This window comes from Clinocottus analis, unplaced genomic scaffold (genome assembly GCF_023055335.1).
Source record: "Clinocottus analis isolate CAN_PGR_092001 unplaced genomic scaffold, fCliAna1.0.p SCAF_7, whole genome shotgun sequence".
Lineage (NCBI taxonomy): Eukaryota > Metazoa > Chordata > Actinopteri > Perciformes > Cottidae > Clinocottus > Clinocottus analis.
Genome location: NW_027176229.1, coordinates 6,446,746 through 6,460,781, shown reverse-complemented (window position 1 = coordinate 6,460,781; position 14,036 = coordinate 6,446,746). Strand labels below are relative to the sequence as shown.

Genomic DNA, 14,036 nt, shown 5'->3' with positions numbered 1-14,036 from the left:
TACCCAGCAGCACTGTAATGTCACAGGGCACATAACTGGCACTCAAACAACACAGCAGCTGTAAGCACATAGTTAACCCCTCTATAAATACATTTAACGCTAAAGGTGATCATCACCGCTCCATATCCATTTAAAGTTCACACATAGAGTAACAGTGATACGTGAAACATATATTTCAGGTGGGATGTGTTACATATGTACATATGTGTATATATATATATATGTGTATATATATATATATATATATATATATATATATATATATATATATATATATATATATATATATATATATATATATATATATATATGTGTGTGTGTGTATGTATGTATGTATGTATATGTCACTCCTACAGTCGTATACTGGTCGACTGTAGAAGAGACATGTTTATTTCATTTAGTGTATTAAGTAAATGATTATTCATCGTTCTTCTTTCACTCATGACTCCAGCAGGAAACTCTGCAGGTGCCAGGTTGCCATAGTCACACAGCAACAAACTAACTACTAGCGAGTCGCGAGCTAGATTTTGGTAGACAAAACGCTGCAAACGTGACGTCATCGAAGTTGACTGGAGTTTTTTTTTTTTTTCAACAACCGTATTATTAAAATAAATGATATTAATAACAAGGAATGGAGACAAAAAACGCGAGGCCCATTTTCCCTTGGTGAGTGACACTAACAGTCGGCTGCGTCTCCATGTTGAGTAAATATTAAATACCTCGTGAGCTGTTGTTTCTTTGGTGACTTGTTGAAAACATAGCAGTGGTGGTCGCGTGACTTGTACTTTACTAGACGCGTTTCCGTTGTCTGCTACTTTCTACTTTCAATTTCGAACGATGACGTCACTCCGTCAGATTTAGGTAGCAACTATTGTTCTTTTACTAACATGTATTGGATAGATTTATCGATAGGATATATCATATAATACATGGTTCTGAAACGCGCAGTGGGTAATTTCACTAAACCACGAGGCCCATAGTTTGTAACAGAGTATTTTAACCATGGTACTTCAACTGATGTAAAGTCCAATTCTATATATTTCAAAATGTTTCGGATTAGGATTACGGTAGTAATATCATAATGTATTATATCGCCTTTGGTCCCACTGCAGTCAAAAGTGGCCAAAATTAGATTTTTTTAACAACAGTGTGAACAGGACAAATCACATTGAATCTAATCTTTTTAATTATGATTTGGGCTTTGGGCTTTTGGGTTTTGCAATTCAACCCCCACACACACCTCTGTAAAGACGGAGCAGCCAATACGGCACAAAAAGCCATGTAAACATCATCTGTTCACAAATTCACTGACTTCCACTGCACATCAATTTATGAATGAAACTGTAAACACCAACTTCCGTGACCTCCGTGGTTACTTCCCCAGGATGTCTTAATCATTGTCTTTTGCTGCGCATGCGGGTCATTTGAGGACCGTGACCGGTTCACACTGGAATCTGATACTGGCCAATTAAAACAATTATATGAACAGCAGATCTGAGCAATAAGTCAGAATTGAGCACTCAGGCATGCAGCGTGAACGTAGCTGTAGCTAATTATTTGTACTCTGGGTACTTTTTTGTCAGTTTCATCTCTGACGTTGCATCACATTAACAGAAAACTAATAATGATTGTTTGTCAATTTTGAATCACCAACGACAGCTGTCAGATTCATGGTTTCTCACTTAAATGCAGTAGTAGATGTACTTCATGGCACACCAGGATAAAGAAGTATCTCTGTGTCTTCTACTTGAGGATTTAATATTGTGTTTATTTAAATGCAATTTATCTTCATGCAAAACATTCATAGCTATTGTTGTTTGGACGAACAAATAGACGCCGATGAGGGAAGGTTAAAAATACTTAGAATTCAGAGGAGGCAGAAAGACAAACATGTTACTGTAGTAATGCGTACACATACAGACGGCTATTTAAAATAGTCACTGAGCTGCTTCATCTAGACAATACAGTATGTGTATGTTCAATTATTTAAGGTTAAATACTTCTGAGGTGGTTTCTGAAAGACATAACAGTCATTATCAGCCTGCTGCCAAGTGAAGGCGGAGTCAAAGAGATTACAAAAATACATTTCTATTTTAAACTTGTCAAAAGTACTAACAGGACAAAAGAAATATGTAATGCTGATCAGAGCTGTGAGCCAGAATAAAGTCTCATCAAGAATAATCAGAACTGTGTGTAACATAACTAGCGATGGCCTAATACGCCACAAAATTTGAGTAGTAGCATGTTAATCTTAGTTTTATATTGCCATTTTACTTCATGGGTAAAGACATTTGTTTTGCTATCAGCCACTCTTTTAACAAATGGAAGCAATTCTTCTAAACACAAGCGTCTCAGAAATTCTGTAAAATCTCCATTAAAATTAAAAAAAAAACCTGATTTAACAAAAGTTGGATATGGTTTGCAGCTAATACAATAGACGTGCAACTAATAGCACCTTTGTGAAGGGAAACTACGAGCCAGTGGAAACAGGTAAACAGGAAGAGCAGAGGACTCTTTTAGTTTAAACTGCACTGTGACGCTGTAAAATATAATAAGACCAATAACTACAGTATACTTGCCTGTGTGAGTACAGAGATATATCAACATGCAACATGTTCTCTCTGTGGGGTCCTAACAGAATGAACCCAGTTATGAAACAACTTGAAGAGCCGCCGCTTTACAGTATTATTATCAGGCCCTCGACAGAGAATATAAATGGTCTCATCTTCTTCTCATATTTTATCAGAGATATGACACATTGACTGATCCTCAGTCAAGTACGGGCTGAGTGTCCAATTGGCGGGACTTCAAGGAGGATATAAAAAGAGAACTCGGAGAGCGACGTGCATGTGGTTGAAATAGAAAAGCACTTTTACTCAAACATGGAAAATTGCTCCAGAACAGAAAAGGTCTGCTTATAATACCACTTCAATGAAAGAAAACAAAAGACGGTTTTCTCCAGGTAGCAAAGAAATATGTTATTTGCAGTCAGATATATTATATTTTGTCTTTAAATCAAATCTACATTTTTCAGTTTCAGTCATTATGTCAAACATACACACTCGTCTTAACAGTGTGTGACTGATGTAAAGCCATTATTCCTCGGGAAACTAGAACTGTGGTGCTCAGCAGCATTTACAGTGACCTTATTACACGGTCTGCCATTTTTGTCTGGCATAATATCCCTGTGGCAAGGCCATACTTCTCCATCATACGTAGTAATTACTGACGTTTACTTACAAAGTACTCTTGTTTATCATTCTCTTAAACTTATTTTGTATCCATATTATCTCAACAGATACTTAAGTGTCTGAAACTGCTTTATAACATTAGAAAAGTTCTTATTTTCTTTTTTAATCCTCAGGTACAAGGAGCGGTTGCAGACCAAGTATCTTAAAGCCCCGGCAAACAAGATCTCCTCGGTCGGTGCATGTTGCCGTTATGCAACAGTGTGCCTCGATGACTTCAGCGTTTGCTCGTCAGTCTTTTCTGGAGACAGGGGAGGTGTCTCACCGGTCATTTTCCATGACGCTCCAAAACACAACTCCACTAAGTCCGGTCAAAAGCCTAGAAAGTGTATTTCTAAAGAACATGCTTGCTTTTCAAAGCAGATGACCCAAAAGCAAATTCGCAGAGAACATGTGGCCGCTGTGGAGAAGGAACTCAAACGGCATCCTCTGGCTATGTTCCCGCACTATAAGGATCACATGACCCCAGAAGTAAGTGGAGATGACAGCAGTCTGGACTACCACACTGCTATTTAGCCAGTATTCAATGTGGAGAGTTTGTCCAGCGTTAAATCACATTTAAATGTTGTCTTTATTTCTCTACAGTTATTTGATGAGGTGGTATCCATTTTGGACCCAGACATGAGCGTAAACAGCGCCTGTGCTCTTCCTACGCCTACAGGTGACCATGCGGAGGAGGAAACTGAAGAAAACGACACAGAGCCAAGTAAGAAAAACGAGAACAGAACACCTGCTGATAAAATACAAGTAAACTGGCAATTTGATGGGTAGTATTAATACAATTTAAATGACGACACATGAATGTCGTCACGTTACTTTGCAATCATTGTAAAGCAGCCATGATGACCAGAAACCCTTATATTGTACAAATGAAACGAGATGGTATCAAAAAGGACATGAAAGTAGCCGCGAAACCTTTCAGCAGACGGTTTGCCTTCCTGGTCGGTTTCAGACACTAAAGGAACTGATTGTCATACCTAACGCAAGAACCAATACAGTGTGAAAATGATGACATGATGGACTTTCTTTTAACTCTCACAGGACAAAGAGACCAATGTTAGCAAATCTGCAATGCTGGGCCTTCAAGACACTTCATCGCCACCTTTCCCCATTTAGGTTGAAGACACAAATAATTTCTCGAGTCAAGAATTCAATCCTGTCACAGTCACAGACAGGACACTTTCCAAAGTCTCTCAGGTAATTAAACTAAGGTAATTAAATTACAGAAAGAGTTAAAGCACAGAAAAACTAGACCCACAAAGAGTAGCAAATCATTTTTGAAGGCTTCAGATTATGAAAATACAAGAACACATACAGTAAAAACCCACACATGTCCAGGGAGCTTCTGCTGGATCCAGTCACATGACGAGATGAGGACAATGTGAAACCGTTGGTTTGTTGACTGAACCAGGAGCTGAAACAGATGTATGAAACCGTAGCTATGAGGAGTTATGTAATCCACAATGTACGACGTCTGCCAAAGACAAGACTACATGTTTTAAAGAGGGATTTTTAAAAATACCTGCACGCGTTTTACAGCATTTGTATATTTAAAACCTGTTTAAAAGAAGCAAAAGGAGAAGTGTCTTAAATGTGCCTCTTCCGGTATAAAAACGAAACATTAAGGACAATCAAGCTCTGTGAGCTTTTTTAATGGGTGTCTGAACTTAACTGGAACAGACAATATAGATGCTGTGGTCTTGTTCCATGTTTGGATCAAGCTTATTTTACTGTTCTGTGAGTGTACCACCAAATATTGAAATATATGACATGGATGTTTCATCCAGCATGATTACTGGTGTTATCAACAACTCAAACTCATGAAGAAAATAAACTATATTTAAACAATGAATTACAAAGCTACACTTGAGTAGGGGTTTCATTTATTGATAATTTCCTCTGGGAAGCCTTCAAAACTTATGAAAAGGAAATTTCTGAAAGACAAAAAAATGGGTTATAGATTATTTGATTCATTCTGAGGAATAGGATTACATAGATTATGATGTAACGAATACATTACACAATTTGGTGAAGTCTGTGAAGCCTGTGAGCTGCTAAAGAACAATTAAACACGGAACTGTAGAATTGCTGAAATAGATTTTGTTGCCTCATTACATCCTGACACACCGAACGTGTGCGGTGTGACGTCTCTTACTGAGCTGACGCTGATGAAATCACTAGAACGAGGAATTGTCTCTTGGTTTGAAACATAAATGATATCTTGAGGAAACGCGCCCCATGAGTCAGTCTGTGTGTTTTTGATACACAATACTGGCAACTTACTGATACGAAAGGCTGGCCTCAGGAGTTAGTGTCGCGTCACTGTCAGCTGTTTGGGTCAGAGGTCAGAAGGGAGTAGACGGGTGACTTGCGGCCCAGTATGAGCAGCCGTGGGGAGGAAGTGAACCTTACTGCAGTCGCTGGACGTGAGATAACACAACCTAAGTTCAAATGTATATGTTAGAGAATTGAATATTGTTGTGGACTAAAATCCACAATTTGTTTGATATTGTCTGTCTATTGAGTGTAAAGCTTTAACTAATGAGTACTTCATTTATTGATTACTCTGTTGATTATTTTCTGGATTCAAATTTCAGAAAGATGTCCAAATGACATTAAACAGAAATAAGCACGAAATCCTTATGAGAATAGTCGCCATATTTGCTTAAAAAATGACTAACAATAGGTCAACTCATTAAATATGAGTTTAAATTTGTTTAACTCATTTGACTGTACGGCAGATGCAAACTGCATTCATGAAAGAGAAAAAAGCACATATTTTTTATTTAACGTATTTTGTGAATGACAAAAAGACAAAACTCACTCTCACAGGAGGATTTATTGCTGGTCCTTTTTTCGTTGAGCTCGGCTGCTTTCAGGAAATGTGGCTCGCTGTACACAGAGTATGCACAAACAGACACGCATTACATCACATTTACACAGCCTGTGGCACTTTGCGACGCCGTGCATGTTGCATGAGGGGTAAAAGGTCACAAGGAAGATGGTGTGAGCGTCTCTTAGCCTCGAGACAAGCCATGCGCAAAACATTCAAACAAAAACAAGACGCCACGGAGTCGGTTAGGTTCCCTACCTGCCGCAGGTTTTTCTTCTTAATCTGGAATCAGCTTCTGCTTTGTCAGTACCTCTGTGGGTACACAGGGAATATTAAAATATAGAGGGAGATATTTAACTTCAAGGATTCCACGACAGATGTCTTAGGATAAAAGGATTTTTTTTTTCAAACTCAACAAAGTCAGTAGCGTGTTTCTTTTTAAGACTTTGTACAGTAGAAGTCGTGAAACACTGTGTGGTATTTGAGGCCACTCATGAATGGATCCCCTTTCTCCTCATCCTCCTCCGCTCCAAATGACTTCCTGCATACTTAGTAGCATCACATGATTATAATATGTGACCTAACCTAGCCTAAGATCGAAGCTAATCCTCGCAGTGTGTGGGAATGAAGCCAGACGTACAATGTGGTTCTGTGCACTCTCTCGGGTGCAGACCTCCTCCTGTTATCCGTGTGTGGTCCGTGGTTCTCCGAAATCATTCCTCGCAGCTCTTTGGCGAGAGACCTGAGCTCCACGGCACGGCACTCCTGCTGGAAAAGAGAAAGGAGAGAGAAAGATGTCACTGCACACTGCTTAGGTGATGTTATTATTATGTAGAGATGAACCGATTAGTTTGAGTTTGAACAGAGAAACCAGGGAATACAAGACAATCACTCACATTTCTGTGACAATTAGCAACAAGATCTTCTGAAGTCAGTAAAAGCTAAAATGTCTTAGTGCTACAACCATTTTAAGACCACACAAACCAATCAGTGTTTTACTGCGTAGATTAAATGATTCACAGTTTGGCTACTCCCTCTGCCACAGGAACGTAATGCTGTGTATGTTTTTGATTTAAAGGCAGAGCAGATGTGCTGAGCTTGTGTCAGTGCGGCCAAATAAACAACACTTTACACATGCACCTGATGGGCTGGAACCCTAGGATATAGGCGGAATATAAGGAGTTCCTGACTGTACCGTGATCTGGGTGTTGGAGACGTGCTGGGAGGAGGGTGGGACATTGAGTGCAGATGGGGACCCGGAGTCCAGCTCAGGTGGAGGTACATTCAGAGCTGTGTGCACATTTTGACCTTGGACCTCCTATAGAAAGGACAAAATTGGTTGTTACTCAAGATTTGTAGATAAAGACCTTACTATTAAACATGTATGATGAAGAGAAGCTTAGCATAACGCATTTATGCTAAATAAGGGTACATTTTTACATACACAGTACATAGGCAGACTGAGTATAAGTGGATAAGCCCTCTGCCTTTTTACAAAAAGACTCTTTGTCTGTAATCAGCTCTACCTTCAAGTCCAGGGCATGTTGGAGTTTCAGACGGAAAATGTCCTGCTCCTTCAGCTGGATGAAATCTTGACGGTCTGCCAAGCTCTCTGACATCTTTGGGAAGATACAGAGAAGTTGAAGCAATAACACAGAGACGGACACAAACAGAGACAGAACAGGAAAGATGATTAGGTTCTTTATTCATCTAAAAACATAATTATTTTTGTTATTTCAGATAATAACTGTTTGGCGGATAGAAAATCATACAATATGAAATGATAGTAATTCTCAAGAAGTAAAAAAAAATTGTTATTATGACCTTGTAAATATTTTGATTTTAAGACAATTGCTGATCATCTGTCCATTTCAAACACTTTGCTAACTGTTTGCATCTGTATCTGTTACATATTTATGACGTAGTGAAAGTAAATGAGGACTGAAATGCAACTCAAACTCGCTGACCAAACACAAACCAAAGATTTTGCAGTTTATGATCTACACACTATTGTCACCAAAACTTATTTGTTAAAAAATATCAAGATATTTTTGGATAATTCATATGTATTTCAGTCACAATCTTATTCAGGCTTTTCTTAACACCAGACAACATTTGGTGATAATTTAATGAAGAGAGAAAAAAGTGCACATTAGCATCACCTTGTGAAGGATTGCCTCCAGCTGGCCGATCCGCTCCCTCAACTGTTTATTGGAGCGAAGGGCCTCCAGCTCATTGCCAAGTTGTCTCTTCTCCTCTGTGATGAAGGTAAGATCCTGCAGCTGACGCTGGTTCTCCAGGCTCTGGTAGTGCTTTTCCTGGATAGGATAAAAAATAAAGGAGTGTAATGGATTTTTTTAAAAATTAAAAAAAAACATAAATGTGTTGATATCGGGAGAGGGTTATCTCTCCAGGTATGAGATTTATTTACAGAAGCACTGGTACATTACATGTTTTTACCTGGTACAACTTGTCCTTAATCTCCTCTAAATGTTGAATTTTGCACTGTAGGGCGTCGACCTGCTCTCTCCTGGCAGTGATCTCCTTCTGCATGTCGATGGCTACTTGGAGGCCTGACATAATCCCACAAGGCAAAGCGACAAAGAGTGAGAACAAGGGCACAGAGGTCATATAATCTTGGACAGGCTTTGCACATATCAGGGACATATCAGGCTTTCCACATATCAGATTATATCTCTCAGACTGGAATACAGCAGAGGATCTATTCATTTATACTATAGGAGTCGTCTGCATTCCTAGACTTAATTACGTTCTAGAGTAAATCTCCGTTATCTGCCCACTTGATCCGAAATCGGATATACTGTAAATTAAAGGATGTTTCTTTGTCCATTAAAATGTTTAATTAAGTCTCAGTTTAAACTATGGCATGAATCTAACCGTTTCCGTCAACTCCTTTCAGGGTCCTCAGGGTGCATCTGAACTGGTCCAGCTCGTCATGGGTGTTCCTTAGCTGACTCTGAAGCTTCAGCACCGCACCCTTGTGCTCCTCAATCTTGCAGCTGTGGAGCTGCTGCAGCTCCTCCAGCTCCTCTGAAATCGTGCCCACACAAACACATGCATCAGATCCACAGAGTGAAACACACTTAACACATACAGCAATGCAAGGGCTTGGTTGACAGTAAAAATATACAAAACAAGGTTCTTTGTTTTCCTAACACAGCAGGACAAGAAGAAGAGAGCTGATCTCTTTCTAGAAACATTCCTGGTGAATGAAAAGCCCTGGGTACACTATTCTGCTGTCCAGAGGTAACACATGCAATATGATCCACATGGAATACTGTATTGTACGGTAATTAATCTGTTAAAGACTCATACTTTATGTGAATCAGAGAGTTTTGATTGTTTATTCACTAAATAAATCAGCAATACAATGGTTTTAATTAATATAACTTGTTTGGTCATGTCATTCAGTCATTCATTATTATAGTAGAGGAAATGCAGTTTAGTTTGTTTTCACAACCAAAGTTTTGTTTATGTGATGGGTATTGGTCTTAAGTGTGGTGAAACACATCAGAAGAGATCAACTCACTTGTGAGGGTGAGTAACTGTGAGGACTGGGTGTCCAGCTGGATGGTGAGCTGCTGGTTCTCCGAAGTTTCCTCCTGCATGCGTAGACTTTGTTTAGCCACAGAGGCCTGTAGCTGCAGCCTATCCTGCTCTAAAGCAGTCAGGTCCGACTTCTGCCGCTCCAATTCAGCCTAATCAGCAAGAGCGAAGAAGAGAGACAAAGAGCGGGAGGTTAATGATGGTGTTTGTTGGGTATTGAAGTCAAGAAGAAGAATAAATTAAATTACCATGCTACTGACCCTGAGCTGCTGAATCTCCAGCTTGTGCTGGTTTAGCTGGTTGCTGAGAAGGCTGTTCTCCTGGTGAAGGTCGTTGATGGTGCTGTTGTGCATCTGTAAATTGCTCTCCATTGTCTGCTCTCGTTCATCAAGCTTAAGCCTCAGTGCCTCTCCTTCTGCAAGAAGGATCTGGCATCGGCTTTGGGCCTCTTCCAACCCAGCAAGATTCTGGAAAAATCAGTTAAGTACAACGAGCTATCAAAATGGAAACATAGACCCCGGATCATGGTTTGTATACATATAAGATAAGGTTGCATTATAAAGCAAAAATTGAAAATAATAATGCGTGATCTTGACTAGAACATTACATGCTGGGCTTCATGGAGTTCCTTCTTTTTCTCCTCTAGGAGTTCCTGGGATGTCTCAGCCTCTTGGGCCCTCTGCTCCAGCAGGGCCTGTAGGCAATTTTCACATCAAGGTTCGGAGATATAAAATGCCTAATGACAATAAGCTATATCTATAACCAATGGAATTAAATGGCCACCATTAAAGCAGCAATGCTTTAATGCGAACAGGCATATTTATGAGGAGACCAAAAGCTGGTTTTGACATTCATGGCTTAGCTACAGCACCTTGAATTGGTCAAGCTGGGATCGAAGCTCCTCTGCCTCTTGTAGAGATTGTATTCGTTCTCTTTTGGAGTCCAGCAGCTGGGACTGAGTCTGAATGAGCTCCTGCGCCAGACAACAAGCCTACAATGTCACAAATCAAATCCAATTTTTTTTAGTTTTCTCATTCTGATAGAGGAGGCATCCATTCCATTAGTTTTGCTTTTCCCCACTGTGTCTGTCTAATCTTCAAGCTCCGGTGGTCTTATTTGTCTATACGTCTAATGAATGGCTGGTAATAATATTGACACTAAGCAACCTCAGTAGCTCATTGCTTACATTATATGATTCATAGTAACGTTGTACAAACTTTCTTACCTTATCTGTATGGCTGCAGAGAGTTGACTCCAGTTGACTGACTTTACACCGATGCAGTAATGTCTGCCTCTCTGCAGTTTTTCTGGGAAAAAAGTGTGCATGTGTATATATATATATATATACATACACATATTCATTTAGTAAAGTGGCCTTAGACTAAAAACACTCTGTGATAAAACATTATACTTACTTTAGCATCTCCAACTTCACACTTAGGCTGAAGCTGTCGTGTTTCGATGAGCTCAGTTTGTCAGTCAACAGCGCCATCTCCTGGCCAAGACCACCAATCAGGTTTTCCAGTCTACAATTGATCAATATGAGTAAACACTGCTATAATAAACAAAATATACTTAGGATATACAACAGCAGAGAGTGTCTTTTAGCATTAAATAATTGAAAGTGATGAAGTAATACAAAAAACACTGTAATTTGCTATGGAGCAGGTATTCTAATAGACCGTCAACAGACACTATTGTCAATAAATATTTTCTCTACTAGATTAAAACTTAAACCAACAATGTTTGTATTTCTATCATATATGACAGTGAAAAGGAGTCAATCCTCAAATTCAACAATCTAAGTGACAGAAATTATTAATCTAATAAAAACAATTTATTTTCTGCTGATTATTGGATTTATCGCTGCAGCTCTTACCTTTCATTTTGCCCATTTACTCCACTGCTTTCCTCACCCCCCAGTTGTTCTATTGAGTGCTATGAAAAAGAAAAGTATATCAGACATAATAAGAGGAAAAGTGTGTGCCTGTGTCGACAGTACACTAAATATCATCCGTAACCGACTTCTAGTACTTACTGGAAAAAGTCTCTCCTCTAGCTTCTTTGACTCATTGTTAAAATCCTCAGTTGAACTAGCAGCCGGTGACAGCTGTCTTGAAGTAGTGCTGACGTTAGGACTGGTGATGGCACTGTCTTTAGATTGAGCCTCGTGAGACAACAGTGAGTAAATCTCTGTTATTAAATTTTGCTCCAATGTATCTACTTTCATGTGAAATGCCAACGCCTCGTCCTCCAGCTCCTGCAGCTTCAGGTCCTTGGTCCTTTTGACGTCTCGGAGCTCCTCCAAGATGAACAGCATCTGTTCCATCTGACCAACGTGTGTCCTGGAATCCTTCAATCTACAAATACAAAGATCTGTGGGTCAAAGAGATTCAAAACACGTATTTACAGAAGTAACATTTTATCAGTGTCTTCACCTGAGGTTGGACAGATCGGCCTTCTCATTCTGGACTCTGTCCCACTCAGCTTGCAGGTCCATGATGGCTTTGTTAAAACTGAATGTCTCTTGTTCAGGTTGATCATATGTCTGTATTTGAGAGAGTGAAATAATACATTACATAGAGAAAGCATTACAAAGTTAGTAATTCAGACAGCATCAAACTAACAAGATTTAATGTCTGGAAAAAAAATATGAACCTTGTTGAGCTGCAAGTCAGAAAGCTGTAGAATACAGGCATCTATTGCATTTACCGATGCCTCCTTTCCAGGAGAGCCAATATCCCCTTGGTTCAAACCCTCCACATCATTGACTAGGGGCTGAGCCTGTGGCTGCTGCTGGGGTGAACAAATAGTGGAATTCCAAGATGAAACATCTGCCAAAAGAGCAAAGGGAGTTTAAAATACATGCAGTGTATGTTGTCAAAGATAAGGCTTTGTGAAACATGCTTTTTTGCAGCACTAATATGGGTTAAACTTTTGCTATGTTCAGTTGTGTTTTTTAATACTTTGCTTTACAGTGTTTTTCCCTAGCCATCTGTATTTCTAGTCAGGTGATTTAGAATAACCTTTGGCTTTGGTCATTGTATCATAACGTGGGTAGTATCGCAACTTGGGGTGGTTTTCAGTCATTGTATCATCACGTAATGTAGGTGTTGTAAAAAATATATAATCCCTACTTAATACGTTATTTTTTAATCTCCTTGACGGCTTCAACTCAAACACAATGCTGTGTAACGCTGCTTGTACTCACTATAGTTACAGTGGTCAAAGCTGATTTGTCCAGGTGAGCTTTGGATGCCGAATGTGCAGCCAAACCTCTCCAAGGTTAGTTTGGTTTCATTTTCCACCTCTTCCTGGAGCCTCTGGGTTTCCTTGGTGCGCCTGTCAAGGTCCTCACTGTAAAAAAAAAATTAAAAGGAAAGAAAATAGGAGGGATGGAGAGCATAATTTATAGTCATGTCATATCCAAAGTGCTGTCTATTTCCGGATGGTGAAACTAAATTTTAGTTCAAATATTGGGTCGACAAAAACAAAACGGATTATTATAGGTCAGTCTGCCATCATTTGGTTAGTGTCGACCAATTTGTATTTTGATCCTATTGTTCATTTTATGTGTCATGTTTTCAAAAAAAAGAAGTATGTTGTCCCTTTGATTGTCTTTGTAGATACACTGTTTTCATCAAATCAAAACAACTCTTGAGCTAAAGCAATGGCTGCTGTTGAGTTTGAGTTGGTAGTTGAGCTATATCAAATGAGCAAATGGCTGTAAGGCATTTTGGTTTTGCATAAAGAGTTTGGGGTTTTTACCTCAATTCATCCAGTGTCAGGCTGTTACATCTCAGCCGGCGAGAGGCGTCGTGGGTCTCTGGAAAGAAAAGTTGAAGAATTAAATAACAGCGGTTTAAATATGTTGAGCAAGATGGCGAACCGTATCTAACGTTAGTTAATAACTTTAACCTACCCGTTGTTGCTCCTTGTGGTAGTTGTATCCGGGTCGATGGAGATGTATTAAATTGCAAAACGTGAGACACATTTTTGCTGGAAACCTGAGAATCGGACGAAGACTCCGACGACATCTCTGCAGCTAGGTCGTAACTAACCTGTCGGTTCACGTTAAATCGAAGTTATGCCTCCTCGAAGACAACGTCAACATGTCAGCCAGTAAATTGTAAAGGTAAAAAACAATCACCATGGAAACAGCATCCGTGTCTCACGTCGTGCTCTCATAATATAATATAATTTGGTGCTATTACTTACAATATCTTACGTTGTTTGACCGGTAAGGTTAGTCCGATTCTCTCTTCACTGAAGCTGATATTTAAATTACAGCAAAAGTAAGTTTAGCGCCCGGCCCTTTGAAATAATCAACCAACATCCGCTTTCCCTTCCCCGACAGTTGATGACGCAAACACCCACGTGGGTGTTTC

At 39.4% G+C, this 14,036-nt stretch overlaps 2 protein-coding genes across 8 annotated transcripts; one reads left to right on the top strand and one right to left on the bottom strand.

The window, feature by feature from the left end:
- The first annotated feature begins 563 nt into the window (after positions 1-563).
- On the top strand, positions 564-5,313 carry zgc:158260 (uncharacterized protein LOC571389 homolog). The gene is made up of 4 exons (XM_068566345.1): positions 564-666; positions 3,365-3,719; positions 3,834-3,954; positions 4,290-5,313. The coding sequence occupies exons 1-4, from the start codon at positions 632-634 to the stop codon at positions 4,307-4,309; spliced, it is 531 nt and encodes a 176-aa protein (XP_068422446.1). The 5' UTR covers positions 564-631; the 3' UTR covers positions 4,310-5,313.
- On the bottom strand, positions 5,115-14,020 carry LOC137778945 (coiled-coil domain-containing protein 158-like). 7 transcript variants are annotated; one of them, XM_068566335.1, is made up of 24 exons: positions 13,867-14,020; positions 13,571-13,709; positions 13,417-13,474; positions 12,860-13,005; positions 12,307-12,482; positions 12,087-12,196; positions 11,687-12,008; positions 11,528-11,586; positions 11,064-11,174; positions 10,874-10,955; positions 10,520-10,639; positions 10,256-10,342; positions 9,909-10,115; positions 9,632-9,800; positions 8,980-9,132; positions 8,542-8,654; positions 8,244-8,399; positions 7,608-7,700; positions 7,277-7,399; positions 6,722-6,849; positions 6,340-6,393; positions 6,073-6,140; positions 5,532-5,689; positions 5,115-5,182 (listed from the first exon to the last, which is right to left on the bottom strand). In XM_068566335.1, the coding sequence occupies exons 2-23, from the start codon at positions 13,683-13,685 to the stop codon at positions 5,574-5,576; spliced, it is 2,766 nt and encodes a 921-aa protein (XP_068422436.1). In that variant the 5' UTR covers positions 13,686-13,709; positions 13,867-14,020; the 3' UTR covers positions 5,115-5,182; positions 5,532-5,573. The 7 variants fall into 7 exon arrangements, with proteins under 7 accessions (XP_068422436.1, XP_068422435.1, XP_068422433.1 ...); XM_068566334.1 differs by having other exon boundaries at positions 5,532-5,668; positions 13,799-14,009; XM_068566332.1 differs by having other exon boundaries at positions 6,722-6,846; positions 13,799-14,009.
- Positions 14,021-14,036: the final 16 nt, after the last annotated feature.

Excerpts from the sequence above, each read along its gene's own strand:
- zgc:158260 (XM_068566345.1), top strand. The coding sequence starts at position 632 with ATGGAGACAAAAAACGCGAGGCCCATTTTCCCTTG. Across the intron at positions 3,720-3,833 it reads AGGATCACATGACCCCAGAA|TTATTTGATGAGGTGGTATC; the intron begins GTAAGTGGAGAT and ends ATTTCTCTACAG. Across the intron at positions 3,955-4,289 it reads AGAAAACGACACAGAGCCAA|GACAAAGAGACCAATGTTAG; the intron begins GTAAGAAAAACG and ends TAACTCTCACAG.
- LOC137778945 (XM_068566331.1), bottom strand. Across the intron at positions 13,475-13,570 it reads ACCACAAGGAGCAACAACGG|AGACCCACGACGCCTCTCGC; the intron begins GTAGGTTAAAGT and ends TTTTCTTTCCAG. Across the intron at positions 12,009-12,086 it reads GCCGATCTGTCCAACCTCAG|ATTGAAGGATTCCAGGACAC; the intron begins GTGAAGACACTG and ends TTGTATTTGTAG.